At 35.7% G+C, this 18,761-nt stretch overlaps 1 protein-coding gene across 3 annotated transcripts in view; it reads left to right on the top strand.

Annotated features, from left to right (window-relative positions):
• LOC150102233 (adipocyte plasma membrane-associated protein-like) overlaps positions 1 to 18,761 on the top strand; it is an 89,118-nt gene that overhangs the window by 48,792 nt on the left and 21,565 nt on the right. For all 3 annotated transcript variants that reach the window (XM_090399118.1, XM_090399117.1, XM_090399116.1), the window contains exons 6-7: positions 5,908 to 6,082; positions 11,912 to 12,046. In XM_090399118.1, the coding sequence (XP_090255244.1) occupies positions 5,908 to 6,082; positions 11,912 to 12,046 (310 nt within the window). The remainder of the gene's footprint in view (positions 1 to 5,907; positions 6,083 to 11,911; positions 12,047 to 18,761) is intronic.

Here is an 18,761-nt window from a genome sequence, read left to right as displayed (position 1 = left end):
GGGATTTTCTTTATCATAGTGATTGAATCGAGTCATTTTTAGATTATGTATTAATAAGAAAGCATCATTTATAAAATATATTTTTGTATAACTTTGCTTAATTTTTCCACTTAAAATGAATGATTTAGAACAACTGAAATGACAACAAATTTTTAGAAAGCCACTAAATGTGATTCAATGAAATCCATTCAACTGGAGCAGAACTAGTAGATGGGTGGACTAGATGAACCTAATCGGTGTTTGTGCATTTTGCAAAATGCATCTTATTCTATAAATTTGATGCTTTGCTATGGAAATCACCATTGTGTTTGGTATTATCTAATCCTGTTGTCACTCCTGTGGTACCTTTTCACTTGCAATACTTTGTAGAGATCATAGTGAAGTAGAAGTGGCATTTTTTTAAAATGTCATTCTACTCATTAAGAGCTGGTGAGAGGTTTGATCCAAATCTTGCTTTAAAGACCAGACATGGAACTTTATCAAGCTGCTTCAGGCCTCCAGTAATTATGTGGTTTTACACTGTGAAAATTGTGTGCTACCTATAAAACGTTTCATAAACATCTATGCCACAGCAATGTTCTAATCATAGCCTGTTGGATGGAGTGCAGAGGTTGCTGCCCACTCACACAATTTGACCCGGTTGGTAATGTTCTTATTTATAATTTCATGCAAAATTTATGTATACATATGCTTGTGTATAATAGATATTATTAAATGATAACCTCTAGGAAGGTCAAAGACTCATTCCAGAGGCCCACACTAGCTTTTATTCATTTAATTTCATTTACTGTCAAATCATTCAAGACCACCTAGACAACCAATTTCACTCGCACACCACTCTCCAAGCAAAACGTCTGGTTATCATGTTCTTACTAACCACTCTTACAACTTAGAGGTGACCTCTTGTCATGTATTGAAATATTTTTTTCATCATTTATTTTATAAAACCCTTTAGTAACTTATGATTTTACTATATCCTCTATTTTCTGCGTAACAATTAAATTTTCTAACTCGCATGCCTTCAGTCTGTTCTGATGGGGAACACTTTGTAAACCAGTCGCCATTTTTGTTCCTTACTTCTGAATCTTACTAGAGCTTTCAAAACCTATCAAGAAACCTGAACCAAATCTTGGCGGTTGCATCAATGCATTATTAAAGAGGGATGAGTAATTCTTGTGATATTTTGTCCATTTTCTTTTCAGTATTGCCTCAGAACCTCATTTCCTTGTTTACCATCACTTGCAAATCTCTACTCATTTTCCTGTAGTCCAGGTCTATCAGTCATAGTAATACACAATTTGTGATCTTTTGATGACAAAGTACAGAGTTTACACATTAGTCCAGGTGTGGTTGCATCAAAGCATTATCAAAGAAGGATAACTTTCCTCATCCAAATCTTCTCCAATATCATTAGCATACAATTTAAACAGTAATGGCCCTAAATTGGTGCTTTATGCTTGGTGGGGATATAATCTCAGAGGTGGAGGAAATAAGAGATCTTGAGATGATAGTGGATAAGGATCTGAAATTTAGGGGACACATTGTCAAAATTGTGAAGACAACTGGGAATAATGTGCAGGACACTGACTTGTAGGAAGATTCTTGTTCCATTGTATAAGGCTTTGATTAGGCCACACATGGACTACTTTGCCTAGATTTGGTCACCTGGTTTTCAAAAGGATGAAGAGATGTTGGAAAGGATCCAGAGACAACTGACTAAGGTAGTTTCTGACTTCTGGAATGTCAAATATGAGGAAAGATTGAGAAGATGCAATTTATAGTCTAGTAGATATCAGGAAGAGGGGAGATAGAGATCTTCAAGTTAGTAAGGGGTTGTTATAAGATCAATATTGCACAAAACAGTGGGAGATCGGGAGAACCAGAGGTCATCCCTGGAAACTGTATAAAGAGGGTGTGAGCAGGGTAGTGAGAAGCAGGTTTTTTTGCATGCAGAGTTGTAAATGATTGGAATGCCTTGCCTGAGAGTGTGATGTCTGCAGAGAATTTGAGTGTGTTTAAGGCATGGTATGATGAGCAGTGTGTATGATAAAAGGACCTCCTAGATGAGTCTTTGACTCCATAGGGTATTGGGTAATAATAATAATGATATTTTGTCCATTTTTTGCAGAATGATCCATGAACTTCAAGTCCCTGTCCACTATCATCTGCAAATCCCTATTCATCAATTTCCCATAGTCCAGGTACATCAGCCAATGTAACAGATACGCTTAAGCTTTGAAATATTAAACATTTGACCATTATCCTTTACCCATTAAATCATCCTGCAGGATCTCTGTATAATTTTTATTAACTATTTGCCCTCCCCACTTTTTGCATCATTAGTCACCTGGGACAGGAGTTGTTGAGGGGAAAAGGCATATACTGATATTTTTCTGGATTCTTAAAAAGAATTTGATGGGATGCTGCATAAGTTTATATTTAAATCACAAGTGGAGTTCTGTAAGGCTCAGTATTTGGACTTTTTACTGTTAAAAGTTTAGGTCGTTGATATTTTTATTGGGTGATATTCATTTGTTGGCAGATTTTATTGGGTGATAATGTGAGGAAGCTTGGAAGGATTAATAGTAATAATGATAGTGTTCTGGTTTCAAGAAGATTTGAATAAGTTGGAATGAAAAGACAGGTAAATGAATTGGATACTAGTTTAATCCAACTAAATGCAAGGTTTTGAAATTTGGGATTCGCAGATGGAGGTGGCTGTGTACTCCATTGATGAAACTATACTGAAAGAGGTGAAAGAGATAAGGGATCTTGAAGAAGTGATGATGCTAGATAGAAATTTGAAGTTCAGGAGACATTACTGTGAGGGTGATGATGGCTAACCAGAATATTGCTGCAATACTTAGGAGGATATTGATCAGTTGAGATAAGAGGATGTTAGTTTTGTTGTTTAAAGTCATAATCAGAGTAGATAGGGGATGAAATAACTTTGGAGAGGATACAAAGGCAGATAATAAAAATGTTATCAGCTGTGCAGAATTTTGGTTTATAAAGATTAAATGAGAGCACATATATATATTCTGCAAAGTTTCATGGCTAGAAGACAAAGGGAGTAATATGATTGAGACATTTAATCCATTGAGAGATGTTTACCAGATTGACCTCACCAGGGAGTAGAACTATTTCAGTAGAACAAGGATAGAAATGGCCTAGGACAACTTCTGCCTTGGAAATGTGGAAGGAAGAAGTGGTAAGAAAATGAGAAGTAGCTTTTTTGCGTGGAGAGTGTAGGATCATGAATTGATTGTCTGAGAATGTGGTTGAGAGAGAATTGAAAAAGTTAAGATGGAGCTCCAGTGATTTGCCTTGTGATGCCATGAGGTCCTGAACAGTGTTTTCTCAAATCATTACTTATATCACTACTGTGCAAATAAAATAGTAATAATCAGAACATAAAACCGCATACTATTAGTTCACTTGGATTCTACTTTGCCAATGCTACTCATGGACATTTTCAGCTATTCTCTTCATATCCATCTGCATTAGATTCAAGTTACATAATGGAGTTCCATGTAAGATCTGTCAAATGTTTTTTGCAAAGTGAAGCACTATCATGGTATAGCCATTTCCTTTACTGAGTGTCACTTTATTATAGTGAGTAACTTCTAACATTCACAAATCGTGCTGCCATAGCATATCAGATTCCTGTTCGCTCATTCCTGATTTCTGCCCTTAACATTTTCAATGCCTTAAACACGCAATGTTGATGAGATACTAATTAATCTATAATATGTCTTGAATGCACCTTAGAATCCTCCTTTATGTAATGGAAATTTTTTTCCACTGTATGCTCCTTTGAGACTCTCTCAGATCTGAGATTTAAACGGCATGGTCAGAGGTTTTGTCATTCCTGTTGCACCTTCTCAATAACACAGCTGATATCCCATCTACTCCCATGACTATATTCTCAGATTTCCTGTCACTTCTGTCATTGCAGTATTTCCATCTGGATGATATACCCTATCAAAGTGATCACTCAGCACTTCACCAGTTCTACTTCTGTGGCTTCTTCTCCTATTTAGGGGTATAGAGCTAGTTCACTTCCTCATGGTGCACCCTGGATAACACTAAATGAACTAATAAATCCTGATGGCCAAATAATCTGCAAAATCTCCTAGCCAGTACATATCACAAGGATTAAATGAATATGTGTCGAGCCGCTCCATTGTTATAGCCACACTTTCTATTGTTCCTCCAGGCAAACACTCCTCACGCATCCTATTTTGTTCATGGATCATTGAGTCCCCCATACATTACACCTCTTACCACCCTGTTCCTTGATTGCTCACCTGTATACCCCTCTCTCTCTCTCTCTCTCCTCTAACACTTTCTCTCTTTGTTCCCCTACCTACCTGCCTTCCTGACATCACTCTGTCCCTGGTTCCAGCACTCCCTTGCATTCTTCTCATTCCCTCTCTCCTACTGTTTCCATCTTCTATCATTCCCATAACTCTCTCACTCCTACTCTGATTCACCTTGTATTCATCCCTTCCATTTGCCTAATCTCATCTTCAACACTTCTTATCTCATTCCCTAGACATTCCACCTGCTCTTTCAGCTCATCTATCTCTCTCTGAAAATCAACCACTCTTGTTTGCCATTCATCCTCTCAATTGAGACCATCTCTAAAAACTTCACAATCATTCAACCTTTCCACACTTCCCACTCTCATTTTTTCATTCATATTTCTCTCGCTATTCTCGCCCTTTATCATACCAATCATCTCTCTACGTGGAGAATCTCCCACCTCTGACTCAATGATGTTTGTTATAATCTCAATGAGGTCTGTTATTGTCATCTCTAACTCACCAAGTTCCTCCTGTTGCTGCATTTTGCTCATATACGTATTTCCCCTTCTCTCACCTGCCACATATACAACCGCCGGAACCTATATATTCCACAAGTCCAGCATGCCACAAAATCCCTTATTATATCATGCAAAATGCAGTCCTTAAATGGGGGAGGACTTGGTGATATGCAATTTGCAATTTTAGCTGCCTCCATTATTCAAAATAGTGTCAAGGGACTATTACAACTGAACGCTAAATAAATGTGAGTATAACTATAGGTATAACTATATAAGTGTAAGTTAACTATAAGTATAAAACATATTTAAGTATTCTAAATATCTAAATAATGAAAACTTATATTATCTTCTTGTCCACCCTATGCATCCAATGCCGACCCTGCCTTCTCGGTAACCAAAAATACATGATATAGAGACAACAACGAACTCCAAAAACTACCACCGAAGGACACTTGTATTATAGAAAAACAACGTAGCACAATGATTAAAAAAAAAAAGCGCTTTTTTTCAGCATAGCTTAAATCCCCTGCCATGTTCTTCTGCGACTCTGTTCCTGTAAAATGCATGGTGAGCTTCCATCTTGTCTTACTGCCTTAATATTCTGAGCCTCTGTGGCTGAGTGGTATCAACTCTTTGGATGGAAAAATTAACACGTCAGCTAGAAGAATATATTCAATTAACATACATAATACACAGGTGTCATAGCCTTACTTGTTTAAGTTGTAATTCAAAACAACAAAAACATTATAACATTCAGAGTACTCAAAATTAAAACTCTTCTTGCTTAGATACCTCTAGTCTGTCTGCTCTTCTATCCCTTCTGGTTTTATTCAGTTCTACTCTGTTCAGAGCAATCTTTATTATAATAATTAACTCCTTTATCACACTCTAATCTTGAATGTTTTAACAGAATTTTCTTCTCTCCCTGTCAATTCCTATTTCTCTGTTTTTCTACATGTTCTTTCATTTATCAGCAACCCTCATAATGCTATATGCTAAATGTATTGTTAAAATTTTTCTTTTTTTATATAAAAATTACAGACTTTTCTTTAACCATTATGTATGTAAAATAATTATAGGAGAGATTCAGCAAGTTCTTCCAAGTTATGTATCAGTAGAAGGAAAAAATCTAGAATTTCTTAATGATGTAGTAATTGATGAAGAAAATCAGTTAGTCTATTTTACTCAATCTAGCACCAAGTGGCTTCTGAGTCAAGTTGTGTACAGTATTTTTGAACATGATACAAGTGGAAGGTATGTTTTTGTGAGTGTTTAGGTAAAAAAAAAATATTGGAAATATTTATTAAAGTGTAATTTAATTTATATTCTTATCTAAGGTAACTTGCTTGGTAGGAGTAGCAAAGTGCAGTATGAGCAGCACTTAACTAATGAGGTCAAAAGAAATCCTAGGGATTTTCCTCAATATGTGGCCAGTAGAAGAAGAAAGAGTGATTTTGGAAAGGTGATACTAGTTGGAGAAAATGGTATGTTATCTCTACTATATTCTCCTCAATGGTTAGAATGATAACCATTGAGGAGGATATAGTAGAGATGTTAAATGAGCAATTCATAAAGATATTTCATCCTTATGAAAGTAACATGCAGAAATTGATAGCAGTGGGGGGGAGAGAGAGAGTGAGGAGGAGCCACTGATTGTGAGGGAGTAGGGATATATCAGGAATTGAGTAAACGTGATGTCAATAAGGCTGTAAGACTTGATAGTATATCACTGCTTGGTTTGAGATAATGTTCTAGGGAGTTCACAACAGCTTTAACTTACCTCTTTAACATGAGTCTTAGATCTGTCCAAGTTCCAAAGGACTAGAAAGAGGGTAAAATTTTCTACTTCATAAAAGCAATCCATTTGTCTGGTAAAGGTGTTAGATAGGCTAATGAGGATCAGGATTCTGAAGTGGGTTGACAACAACATTCTTTTTCATAGCAAAACAGTTTGCTAAAATTGTAAGGAAGCACAGTGCATTACGGCAGTGATGTGGAGAACATTGAGTAAGAGTAAAGATGTTATGATTCCATTGTATAAGACTTTGATAGGACCACACGTGGATTACTGTGCACAGATTTGATCACCTAGTTTTTAAAAGGATGAAGAAATAGTGGAAGGGGTTCAGAGATGATTGATTGAGATGGTCTCTGGAATGTTGATTATGAAGACAAATTGAAGGAATGCAATTTGCAGAGTCTTGTTGATGGAACGAAGGATTTAGTTTATTTGGATTTACGGCCAAAGAAACTCAGACTATGAAGCCAGTGTATTAAGTCTGTTAATTTGCCTGTTTGTAGGAAGGAGAGGGGTGGATATGATTGAGAATATAAGTTGGTAAGGGGTTACTACCAGATAAATATGGATCAGATTTTTCATAGAAAAGTTGGAGACAGGAGGAGAACAGGTAATACATTTAAACATTTATTTATCACTTTTAATTATTTTAATACAACAAATATTTTAATACAACAAAAAAAAAAAAAATTGGAATAAAATATTTATTTCTCTATTTTGGAAAACCAAAGTTAGAAAAACAACAGATTGATTACAAACTCACAAGTTACAGGAAATGCTGGTTGATTAAAAAAAAAAAAGTTAATGTGAAATTTGGCATTGTTTGGACCTCGCAATATTTTCATAGTCAAGTTGATATGAAGAAGTGGCCAATCGCAGACAATCATCCAAATGATCATTTGTAATTTGGTTTCTTAATTGATTTTTTATGACGGTCATATTTGAAAAAGTGGATTCTGACAAGTATGTCATTCCGAAAGACGACAGAATTTTTCGCGCAATATCAGTTAATATTGGGAATTTTTCATGTGCATACTTCCAAATGACTTCATTGTTTATTGATTTTAAATGTAAACTATTCTGAATGTTTATTATCTCAAGTTCTACTTCAGCTTGGTTTATATCAAACAGCCCACTAATTTTATTTGAAATTTCTGTGATGTTCAAGTTTTCTTGAAATGGATTATTAATAAAAGATACAATCATTTCAGTTTTATTAAAATCTTTAAATCTTGAATTTATTTCTTCCTCAACTAATTCTATTTCACGAATAAATTCTTTTAAATCATAGCGAAGCATTTCTTGATTTTGTTCAAAAAATTTTAATAAATATGGGAGATTTCTAAATTCATGGTCATTTATATTTTTCTTTAATAAAAGTAAGTATTGTTGGAAAGTTTTTTATTGAACTTAACACGTCAATTAAATTTTTATCTCTACCTTGTAACTCTAAATTTAAATTGCTTAATTTCATACAGAAATCTACTAAAAATGATAAGTGTAACAACCATCTTTTATCACTCAATTGTGGATAAATATCTCCTTTTTCATCAAGAAAAAATTTTATATTGTTAATTCATACAACAAATCTTTCTAAAATTGACTTCTGCTGAGCCAGCAAACATTATTGTACAACAGAAGTTCCCTATCATCATCTGCCTGTAATTTAAATAACCGTCGTTGCAGGGCTTTTCCTTGAACAGAATTTACAATTTTAAATGTAATATCCAAAACATCTTTTGTGTTTAATCTTTTACTACACAGTACTTGTTGGTGAATAATACAGTGGTATGTTAAAAAATCTGGATATTTGTCATCGATTTTACATAATGAAATGAAGCCTGATTTATTACCTATCATTGCAGGAGCAATTCTGGAACCGGGACCCTTCTACTTGCTTCAGTCCCTTTTTATTAGGCCTCCTCTGAGACCTCGCATGAAGTTTAGCAACCGCCAAAGAATCGGCATGAGTCTTTCATCTTAAGTTTCAAGTTCGGCATGCCTTTTATTCTCCTCCGCTTTCTTTTGATTGTAAGTTGCCAGCCATCGGAAAGTTGTTTGAACTCTTTCTGACTGACTTCGGAGATGTTTACACTTAGAGCCTGCAAGCCTTTCTCATACATACAAGTTTCAATAACAATCTTTCTAATGCTGCCATTTACAGCTTCGCCGACAAAAACATTGCCTTTGTTTTTAACACTGTAACATATCTGCAATTATGAGAAACACACTGACCTACAGAGATAAAAGGATTATCATTCCGCTGTATAAGTCTGATCAGACCACACTTAGACTATTGTTCTCAGATTTGGTCCCCAGAATTTGAAGGGGATAAATTAACTATGGAAAGGGTACAGAGACAGATGACAAAGATGGTTTCAGGACTGTACAATTTTGGTTATGAGGATCGGCTGAGGGAATGTGGACTGCAGAGTTTGGTGCATAGAAGAAGGAGAGGTGATATGATTGAGACTTTTAAACTGTTGAGAGGTGGTTACAGGGTTGACATTGGGGAGTTCTTTCGCTTGGTTGAACAGCAGGAAGGAGTGATGACAAGAGGCCATCCCTGGAAGTTACGAAAGGAAACTGTGAGCAAGAGAGTAAGGAGTGGTTTCTTTGCATGGAGGGTGGTTGAACCGTGGAATGCATTGCCTGATGGAGTGGTGAGAGCGAGAACGGTCAATGAGATTAAGGAGTGGTATGATAGACTTTGTGTTTCTTAGGGGGGGGACCTCCCCTCAATGAGTCTTGACAGACCTCCCATGGAGACCTGAATAATAATAATATTCTTATTAAAGCAGTATATACAGTTAGCTTCAAAAGAGTTATTTACAAAAACATCTAATACAAACTATACCGAGACAGACAAAGTTTATTTTTTTACGATATTCACATGGGACTTAACCTAATTAAAAAATCTATGTAATGTGCTTTGGAATATTTAATATTTAAGCTACAATCGAGTTTTTACACTTTGCTTATAATCGCATTCACTCGGCTCACTGTTTGACTTCCACTGATCCAAATTAATTCATTTACCTGGATTTATAAGAAAATTACCGACTTGACAGTGTTAGCGAAAATAAATAAATGATAGCAATACACTTAAAGCGAATTAATAATAATACAAAATGATAAATAAAATATTATGTTTTCAGTTTTAATTAAATTTGTAAGTAAGGAGGAATACACAAGAGATCGACCAAAAATCGCTCCGTGATCGACCGGTTGATCATAATCGATGGGTTAAACACCCCTGCCCTATAGTAATGTTTCATAGACTACTCTAAAGCTTTTGACTGTGTTCAGCATGGGGGAAGTAATGAAAAGAATGAGTTTTTTCCTCAATCCAGGAAAGGGAGTTAGGCAAGGATTTCTACTTTCTCCTTACTTGTTTATTATTGATGTTGAGGACATAATGTATGTAGCATTGGCTGAGTTCAAAACAGGAATTGGGATAAGTGGTAGTTTGATCAGTAATCTGAGGTATGCTTGATGCTACTCCTCTGTAATGACAAGGAAGAACTAGGATAAATTCTTGACAAAGTTAATGAGATCATTAAGAATAGAGAATTTCAGCTCAATCCTAGCAAGACAAAGATTATAGTTCTCAAATGAAATACAGACAGGGAAGCTCCTGTGAAACAAGTGTATCTTGATGGAGAAAGAATTGAGGAAGTCAACACGTTCAAGTACCTGGGATCCATTATTAATGTAAAGAATATTGCTGTTCAGAAGATCAGGAATGGCTAAAACAACCATCAGAGACTTGTCTAATATCTTGAAGGAATGATCTATCTCCATGGGAAGATTTTGGATGCAGCTGTTTTTCCATCAGCGACTTATGGATGCGAGTCTTGGAACCTAAAGAAGTCTGATAGGAAAAGGATAGCTGTTTTTGAGATGTGGTGTTACAGAAGGCTGTTGAAGATATCATATACTGTAAGACAGACAAATGGATGATTGCTAGAAAGGATAGAACTTTAATACTCCTTAAAGATATTGAAGAAAGTTGAAATACTTTGGGCACATTGATGAAAGGATGGAAGGAGGGCTTCTCAGAACTGTAACAAAAGATCAAGTTCTTGGAAAAAGAGGAAGGGGTAGACCATCAATGATATGGATGGATGGTGTGTCTGGAGTGACTGATCTTCAGAGAGTTGATGCCTACTGAAAAGCATGCAACAGAACCATATAGTGAAGACTTACTTGGCACTTTCACTGGGATCTGAGTGACCATACAGTATCTGTTGATGTCCAGCAAGATGGATGGATTACACTTTTCTACATTGAACTAGCATCCATTATCTGTTTTTTTCCCTTATTCTCAGCCTATTTAAATTATTCTTCAAGTCATGTAAATTATTTGATTAACTGTTACATTACCTAATTTTACATAATCAATAAATAACTGAATGCTTTCAAATAATTTTCTATGTCATTCATTTTATATAGTAGTGATCCAAGCATAGAGCTATGATGTGGTGCACTACTAGTTATCTGTCTTCTCCTAGATTCTGCTCCTGCATATAACTTCTTTGTATGTGTCCAAATCATCCATGGAATAGACTCATTGTGGGAGATTTTCTTTCTCTGCAAATTGTGCCTTAAACTTTTCATTTAGTTTTCCTTCACTCACTAGTCTCAGGTAGTGCATTCCAGTTGCCAATTTCTGCAAACAAAAAACCTGTTCCTTGTTTCTTAGCAAGTGCAAAATTATGCTTATAAAGAATATATAATTTTTGTGTGAGAGGAAGAGTATATGGATACGGTTGTGAGATAAAGTAGCAAAGGCAGAATATTCCCTATAGTTGTAAGGATGGACCTACCAACAAGAAGGTAGGTTCATTATTGCACTTTTATTTTCATTTTATGTTCATTTTAGCCCTCAAATGATTTTTGAGGGCTAAAATTTTTAACTTAAGAAAGCCTTTATTTCTGTTAAGCCAGTGATTCATAGCATCAGTTTACTATACGTTTAACAACCTCTAATGGTTGTGGTCCCTTAGAAAAAAAAAAAAAAAATGTTTGTGTGCAATTCAGTAGCAGTAATAGAAAGTTTTGTATATTAGTTAATCCAACTCAGTTAAGTGTATGAAAAAATAGCTTTTGTGTGCATAGATCCTTTCAAGGATCTGTTTCTAAAAGGAGCAGATATACAGATAAATTTATCCTAACAAATAAGTTCATATCATTAAATGCTTTTTTAAATTCTTTAACATGAACAGTATTGAATGAAAATCAGTTCATTAACCAAAATTTGCAATGTTTTTCTCTTGGACCAGACTGTTGAGATATGATCCTAAAATAAATGAAACAGTAGTTCTGCTTGATAAGTTATCTTTCCCAAATGGTTTGGAATTGTCTCATGATAAGAAGGCTGTTATTATGGCTGAAGGAAATAATCACAGAATACTCAGGTAGATATTAGATAATTTTATTGAACATTTATTCCAGTTCTTAATTCAAATAAAATGTTATCCACTGATTGCTCACTTTGGTAGTTTTCAAACTACAGCTTTTAGTTTTTACAATAAAGAAAATTGTATTTGAGTAGATTAAGATTTTAAATTTTTTCTGCGATTATTTCTATGTTAATACTATTTAACTTTCAAAATGTATTTGAAAAAAAAAATTCAATTTATAAAAATAAAATACTTTTTTAAAAAAAAAAAAACTATCAGGCTAGTTGAAATAGTTTGGTAAGTTGCTGTATAAAATAGTCAATATTTTGTAAGAAAACAAAAGAATAAAGTATAGTTTATTTCAAAATAATAACAGTTTTACATGCTTAAAGATTAATCCTTAGCGTTTCAGTGGACAAATGTGAGCTGAAACAGGTGGAGAAAAGTCTGGCAAATAGTGCAGAAAGAAAGGAAGAAGAGGTGCCAGAGAGAGTATGAAAGATTGTAAAAGGGAGAGAAAAGAGATAATATGATATAGTAATTCCATGATGATGGGTGGGGTACTTGATTGAGAATGAAGTGAAACTGTAATATACCATGCAAGTAATGGAGCAAAAATTAATGGTGTGACTGTTAGAATGCAAAGACAGAAAGTGAAAGTGCTTTATAATTTGGTAGGTACAAATGATTTGAAAGATATTATGGAATGGGAGAAAATATGAAAATACTACTGGAAGTAATGGAATAGGAGGAGGGGAGAGAGAGAGTAAAGATTCTTGCCATAGTATGATAGGAATGAATTAAAAAGAGCCAATCTATCAAAATGAGTCCATTAGTTCTGGGGCTGGATTTATGCACGAGCTAGAAAACCTATAGCATAGGGCCTCACATTACAAGGGGCCTCTTAATAGTTATAGCATAGGGCTTCTTCTACTTCTTGAGTGTTTGGCAATTCAGCAGGTTCTTCTTTTAGTAGCAGCAGAAACTTTCCTTCCACTCTCTTCTGTTCTGAGCCTTCTCTTTCAAGGTTGTGTACCTGTCTCCATTCAGCATGTCATCTAGCATTGTTTTCCTTACTCTTCCTCTGGGTCTTTTTCCATCTATTTTTCCTTCGATGGTATCTCTGATGATTCCATTCCCTCTCAGAATATGTCTGATCCAGTTTCCCTTGCTTCTTTTTATCCTCCTTAACAGACTTCTTTCTTCTTCTATTCTTTTTAAGATCTCTTCATTAGTTATTTTATCTGTCCATTTGATTTTTTTCCATCCTTCTCCAAATCCACATTTCAAAGCTTTCCAAAATCTTAATTTCTTCTTTCTTCAATGTCCAAGTTTCAGCTACATAGAGGACAACACTCCACACATAACATTTTATTAGTCTTTTCTTTAGGTTTCTATCCATTTTACTTCTGAATAAATTCCATTTTCTATTAAAGGCATCTCTTCCCATCGCTATTCTTGCTTTTATGTCACTTTTACATCTCCCATCACTGCTAATAACACTTCTTTACTTGATTCAGTTTTTTCCTCATTTATTCTGATATCCTTGTCATCTGTGTATCTTATTGTAAATATCTGTCTACCTCCAATCTTTATTCCTTCTTCCGAATTCTCCAGTGCTTCTTTTAACATTGCTTCGGAATACATGTTAAACAAAATTGGTGATAGAGAACAGCCTTGTCGTACTCCTCTTCCAATTATACCTGGTTCTGTTGTACCATATATGTTTCTCACCATGGCAGTTTGTCCCATATATAGTGAAATAATTAGCCTTCTGTCTTTCCAATCTATACCAATCTTTTCCATTACTTCCACCACCTTATCCCATTTTACAAAGTCAAAAGCTCTTTCAAAATCTATATAACTGATATTAACTTCTTTATTCACTTCCAGATTTCTTTCACTTACTATTCTTAACAGTCCAATCGCATCTCTTGTTCCTCTACCCTTCCTGAAACCAAACTGATCTTCTCCAAGAAATTCTTCCACTTTAGATGCAATTCTTCATGTTAAGATTCCCATAAGTATTTTTGATGTATGGGAAATGAGGCTTATTATTCTAAAATCTTTGCAGTTCACTGCATTACTTTTCTTTGGTTTAGGTATAAATATTAAGATCATAAAATCTTTTGGTAGTTCTCCTTTGTTATAAATTAAAATTATTATTTTGGTTATTTCTTCAATTCCTTTCTTCTGCAGTTTTTTCAGGAATTCTGCAGGTATTTCATCTATTCCTTCTGCCTTTCCACATTTAATGGCCATTTCTACTTCCGTCTTCAAAATTTCTGTGCCTAGATGATCTTCATTTACCTTCTTTATATCTTCTAATGGCAACTCATTTTTGTCTATTTTCCTTGTCATATAGATCTTCAATGTATTCCTTCCATCTCATTACGATTTTATCTTCTTCAGTTATGATTTTTCCATTCTTATTTTCTATGCCTCTAGTTCAAATTCCATTTCTCTTGTGATTCATGCTTCTTGCATTTTCATGCAAAAGATCATATTTTCCCGCTCTCTCATAATTTTCCATTTCTTCACATTATTTTTTAGTCAATCCTCTCTACTTCTTTTGCTTCCCTTCTCAATTTGTCATTCAGGGTTCTATATTGTATTTTCCATTCTGGGGTGTCTTTATTTTTCATTTTCTTCTTCCATTAGAGAAATCATCTCATTAGTTATCCAAGGTTTTTTTATTCTTTTAGCTCTTACATATCCAATTTTTTCTTCTGCAATCTTCTTTATTTTCTCTTTAACTTGTTCCCATTTCTTTTCTGGATCTTCAGTTTTAACAAAACTTGTTTCCTCTAATTCTTTCTCTAATTTATTTCTAAATTCCTTGGTATTTTTTAATTTCTCCAAGTTCCATTTTTTCCTTTTCATAGCTTCTTTTATTTTCTTTAGTTTCACATTTATTTCTATGAATAGTAGGTTGTGGTCAGAGTAAATATCAGCTCCAGGATGCATGCATGCATTTTTTTACACTATTCTTGTATCTTTGCTTTACCATAATGTAATCAATTCGATACCTTTCCATATCTCCTGGTTTTTTCCATGTGTATAGTCTTCTCTTAGATTTTTTAAACCAAGTATTCATAATTATTAGCTTATTTTCTTTAGAGAATTCCACTAACCTTTCCCCTCTCTCATTTCTATTACCTAGTCCATATCTTCCTACTACACTCCCAAACTCTTCTTCTCCTACAACTCCATTCCAATCTCCCATTATAATCATATAGTCTTTTCTTTTTTCCTCCTTAGTTAGTTCTTGTAATTGTTTGTACATTTCCTCTATTTCTTCATCTGAATGATCACTTGTTGGCATATATACCTGCATTATTTGTAGTAGAGGTTCGGTGTAGTCGTTGAGACAGTTGTATCAGTTGGAAAGTTGTAGGTGTCCTCCCGTGAGGAGTCTTCAGACTCCTTGGTGTCAGGAATAATAATAATTATTGTTATGTCCACCGGCTCAGCCTTCAATTTTACCACCATAATCCTGTCATTCAGACAGTTTATGCTAATGATGCTCTTTGCTGTTCTTTTATTAAAAACAAGTGCAATTCCTTTTTCCTTTTCATCTCCACCTGAGTAAATTACTCTTACTTCGTCACTATAACGTTGCAGTTGATATCGGGCGCTAGTGGGTCAAGCGCTACGAACGTGCTTTGAAGAGCTCCTGATTCAGATAAGTTTTACTAGGAATAATTAAGTATATATGCATAATTGTTTAAGTAAGAGCGGCTGTAAACGTTGTACGCTACCGATATTATTAGTGTGGGTTTTTTTTTCTTGCTTAAACTAAATACGAAAACGTTAATATTAGACCTAGTAACCTGCAGAGAAAAAAAAAATGGCGGCTGCATTGTCATTCCATGATTTTAATTTGGATTTCAGTAGATTCGTTAAGTGTGAGGTCTGTTATATGTATTCCTTCGATTACATAAATGATTTGTGGATGTTTAGTGCAGATGGAAGAAGGGTGTGTGCGAAATGTGACCTGAACGAGGAATTGATGAATGCGAATATGAAGTTGATGACAGAAAGTGCTAGTACAGATTGTGTCGCGAGTGCATGTTTGAAAGAGGATGGCGAGAAAGACAGGCAAAAAAATGTTAAAAAATCAGGAAAAAAGAAAAAGAGCGATTTGACAACCGTAATGGATGTTAAAAGGGACGAAAGTGAGGCGGAAAGAAACGAAATTGAGAGAACGAATGAAAGTAGAAATGGCGTGGTGCAGAAATCGCAAGTAAAAAAAATCGAAAGAATGAATGATAGCGAAAAAAGAATGACTGATGGCGAAAGTTGGACGCATGTTGGAACGAAAGTACTGAACCAAAGAAAGATGAATGACAGTAAAAGTGAGAAGAATGATAGCGAAAGTTGGACGCATGTTAGTCCGAAAGTACGGAAACAAAGAAAGATATGTGAGAGTGAAAGTGAGAAGAATGACAGTGAAAGTTGGACGTATGTTGGACCGAAAGTACGGAAACAAAGAAGGATGAATGAGAGGGAAAGTGAGAAGAGAAGGTCGAGAGTTAGAAAGTTAGAAAGATTTAATGATAGAGTGAATGTGTCGCGAGGTTCAGAAGGTGAATTGGATTGGATGAAGCAAGAAATGAAATGGATGCGGAATGAAATTAAGAGAATGCAGGTCAAAACTATTAAAATAAATCATGATGGCATGAAAGAGTTAACAAAAGATGAGCGAGTGGCATTGTATGGCGACTCCATTATTAAAGGTGTGCTAGAGGATAAAATGCAGAAGGTATGTTTTCCAGGCGGTAAAATGAGTAGAGTGATTGAGGCATTGAATATGAGGCGGGAACGAGCAAAAGAGTTAATTGTATTAATTGGTACGAATGATTTGAGAAAGAACAAAGAGCATGTCAAAATGAATGTCAGGAGACTGCTTGGAAAGATAAAGGAGAATAGTGTGACAGGAAGGGTGGTCAGTGTGTTGCCTAGGTATGATTGTGGTGAAATGAGGCGGAGAGCAAGGATTATGAATGATATTCTGGCTGAAATGTGTGAGGAGATGGGAGTACAGTTTGTTAATGTGTGGAATGAGTTTGAGGGACGAAGTGAGCTGTATGGGAGCGAATGGACTGCATTTGAGTGGTTATGGTGTGAGTCGCTTGGAGAGACTGCTGCTGGAAGGTAGAGAAGTGAATAGAGAGAATGAATCAGATCGAGAGGGGAGTGATGTGGAAGAGCAGGAGAGTAAGACAGGAGAGATTGAAGGAGTGGAAATGAATGTGGAAGTGAGTGGTATGAGTATAGATAATGAGAGAATGGGTGTGCAAGAGGAGCAGGGAAACGGGGAGGCTCAGGGTGGACAGGGATACACAGCGTGAGAAAGGTGGATGCTCTAAGAGGAGGTGAGAGAATGTGTGGGCAGGAAAGTAATGGGATGATCAGGGATCAAAAGGAAACAGATGGAATTGCAAAGGGTTCTAAAATGAAGAAGCAGAAAGGGAAATGGCCCCAGTCCAGCATGGAGAGATCACATCGAGTGAGTGGTATCAGTGGAACTAGCTGTAGATCCAGAAATGAGTTGTTGTGTTTGTATACCAATGCTAGAAGTATAAGAAACAAGGCAGATGAAATGGTTGCACTAATTGCGTCTGTGCACCCAGAGATTGTCAGAATAAGTGAGACATGGTTAGATGAGGATGACATCCTGACAGGAATAGAGATGGAAAGGTATGATGTGTTTCGTGAGGATAGAAGGGGTAAAAAGGGAGGGGGAGTGCTATTGATGATAGAGAAAGAGTTATGTCCATACAAGATAGAGATGCAAGGGGGAAATGGGGCCAGTGGTTTTGAGGCAGTATGGTGAGGGTCAAAGCTGTATAACTGAGAGGAGACCTCCACATAGCCTTTAAAGGAATGCGGAGAACCGACCAGGGCTTCTGACCTAATGTCCAATCCTCACCTTCTCGTGGTGCACCCTGTTGGGTATCTACTTTGATACTGAACGAACGAGGATGGGCTGGCAATTTGGGATTTAGCCGACCAAATTGTATTCTTATTGGTTAAACCAAAATAAAAAATGATGGATGGTGTGAGATAGAGGTGAATAGAATCAAATACTTGGTGGGATGTTGTTATAGACCTGGTAATGTGGATGGTGGTGATAGTGAAATGTATGGTCAAATAAGCCAAGCAAATAAGAAAAGGGTGATCATTATGGGTGGTTTTAATTATGGCAATATAGACTGGAATGAAGAGATAGCAACTGGAAGTAAAGAAAATGAGTTTCTTGAGTTTTTGAGGGATAACTACCTCAGACAGTATGTAACAGAGGGCACAAGAGGATTAAGGGTCTTGAATTTGGTCATCTCATCGGAGGATGTAATTATCAATGAGGTATCAAATCATCCACCAATTGGTGAAAGTGACCATGAGGTGATTACTTGGGTGGTTGCCAGCAGTGCAAGGACCCCTGTGAAAAAAGGGTATATGTGGAACTACAAGGGGGGTGATTATGAAGAGCTCAGGAGACAGCTTGCAGGTGTAGCATGGAATGAGGAGTTAGCTGGAAAAGAGATCAATGCAGCTTGGGGGATTTTCAAAAAATATTTAGTGGATGCAATGTCTAAATGTATACCATGGGTGAGAAGGTTAAATAAGTTAGGTGTGAGATGGATGAATAAAGAGATTAAGCATGCAATACAGAGAAAAAGGGCATTGTGGAGGCAGCATAAGAGAAGTGGAAGTAACCAATTTC

The sequence above is a fragment of the Typopeltis vanoorti genome, chromosome 10 (genome assembly GCF_054136105.1).
Source record: "Typopeltis vanoorti isolate ZY-2024b chromosome 10, IOZ_Tvanoo_1.0, whole genome shotgun sequence".
Lineage (NCBI taxonomy): Eukaryota > Metazoa > Arthropoda > Arachnida > Uropygi > Thelyphonidae > Typopeltis > Typopeltis vanoorti.
Note: the sequence above shows the minus strand (reverse complement) of the source record. Positions and strands in the feature narration are given on the sequence as shown.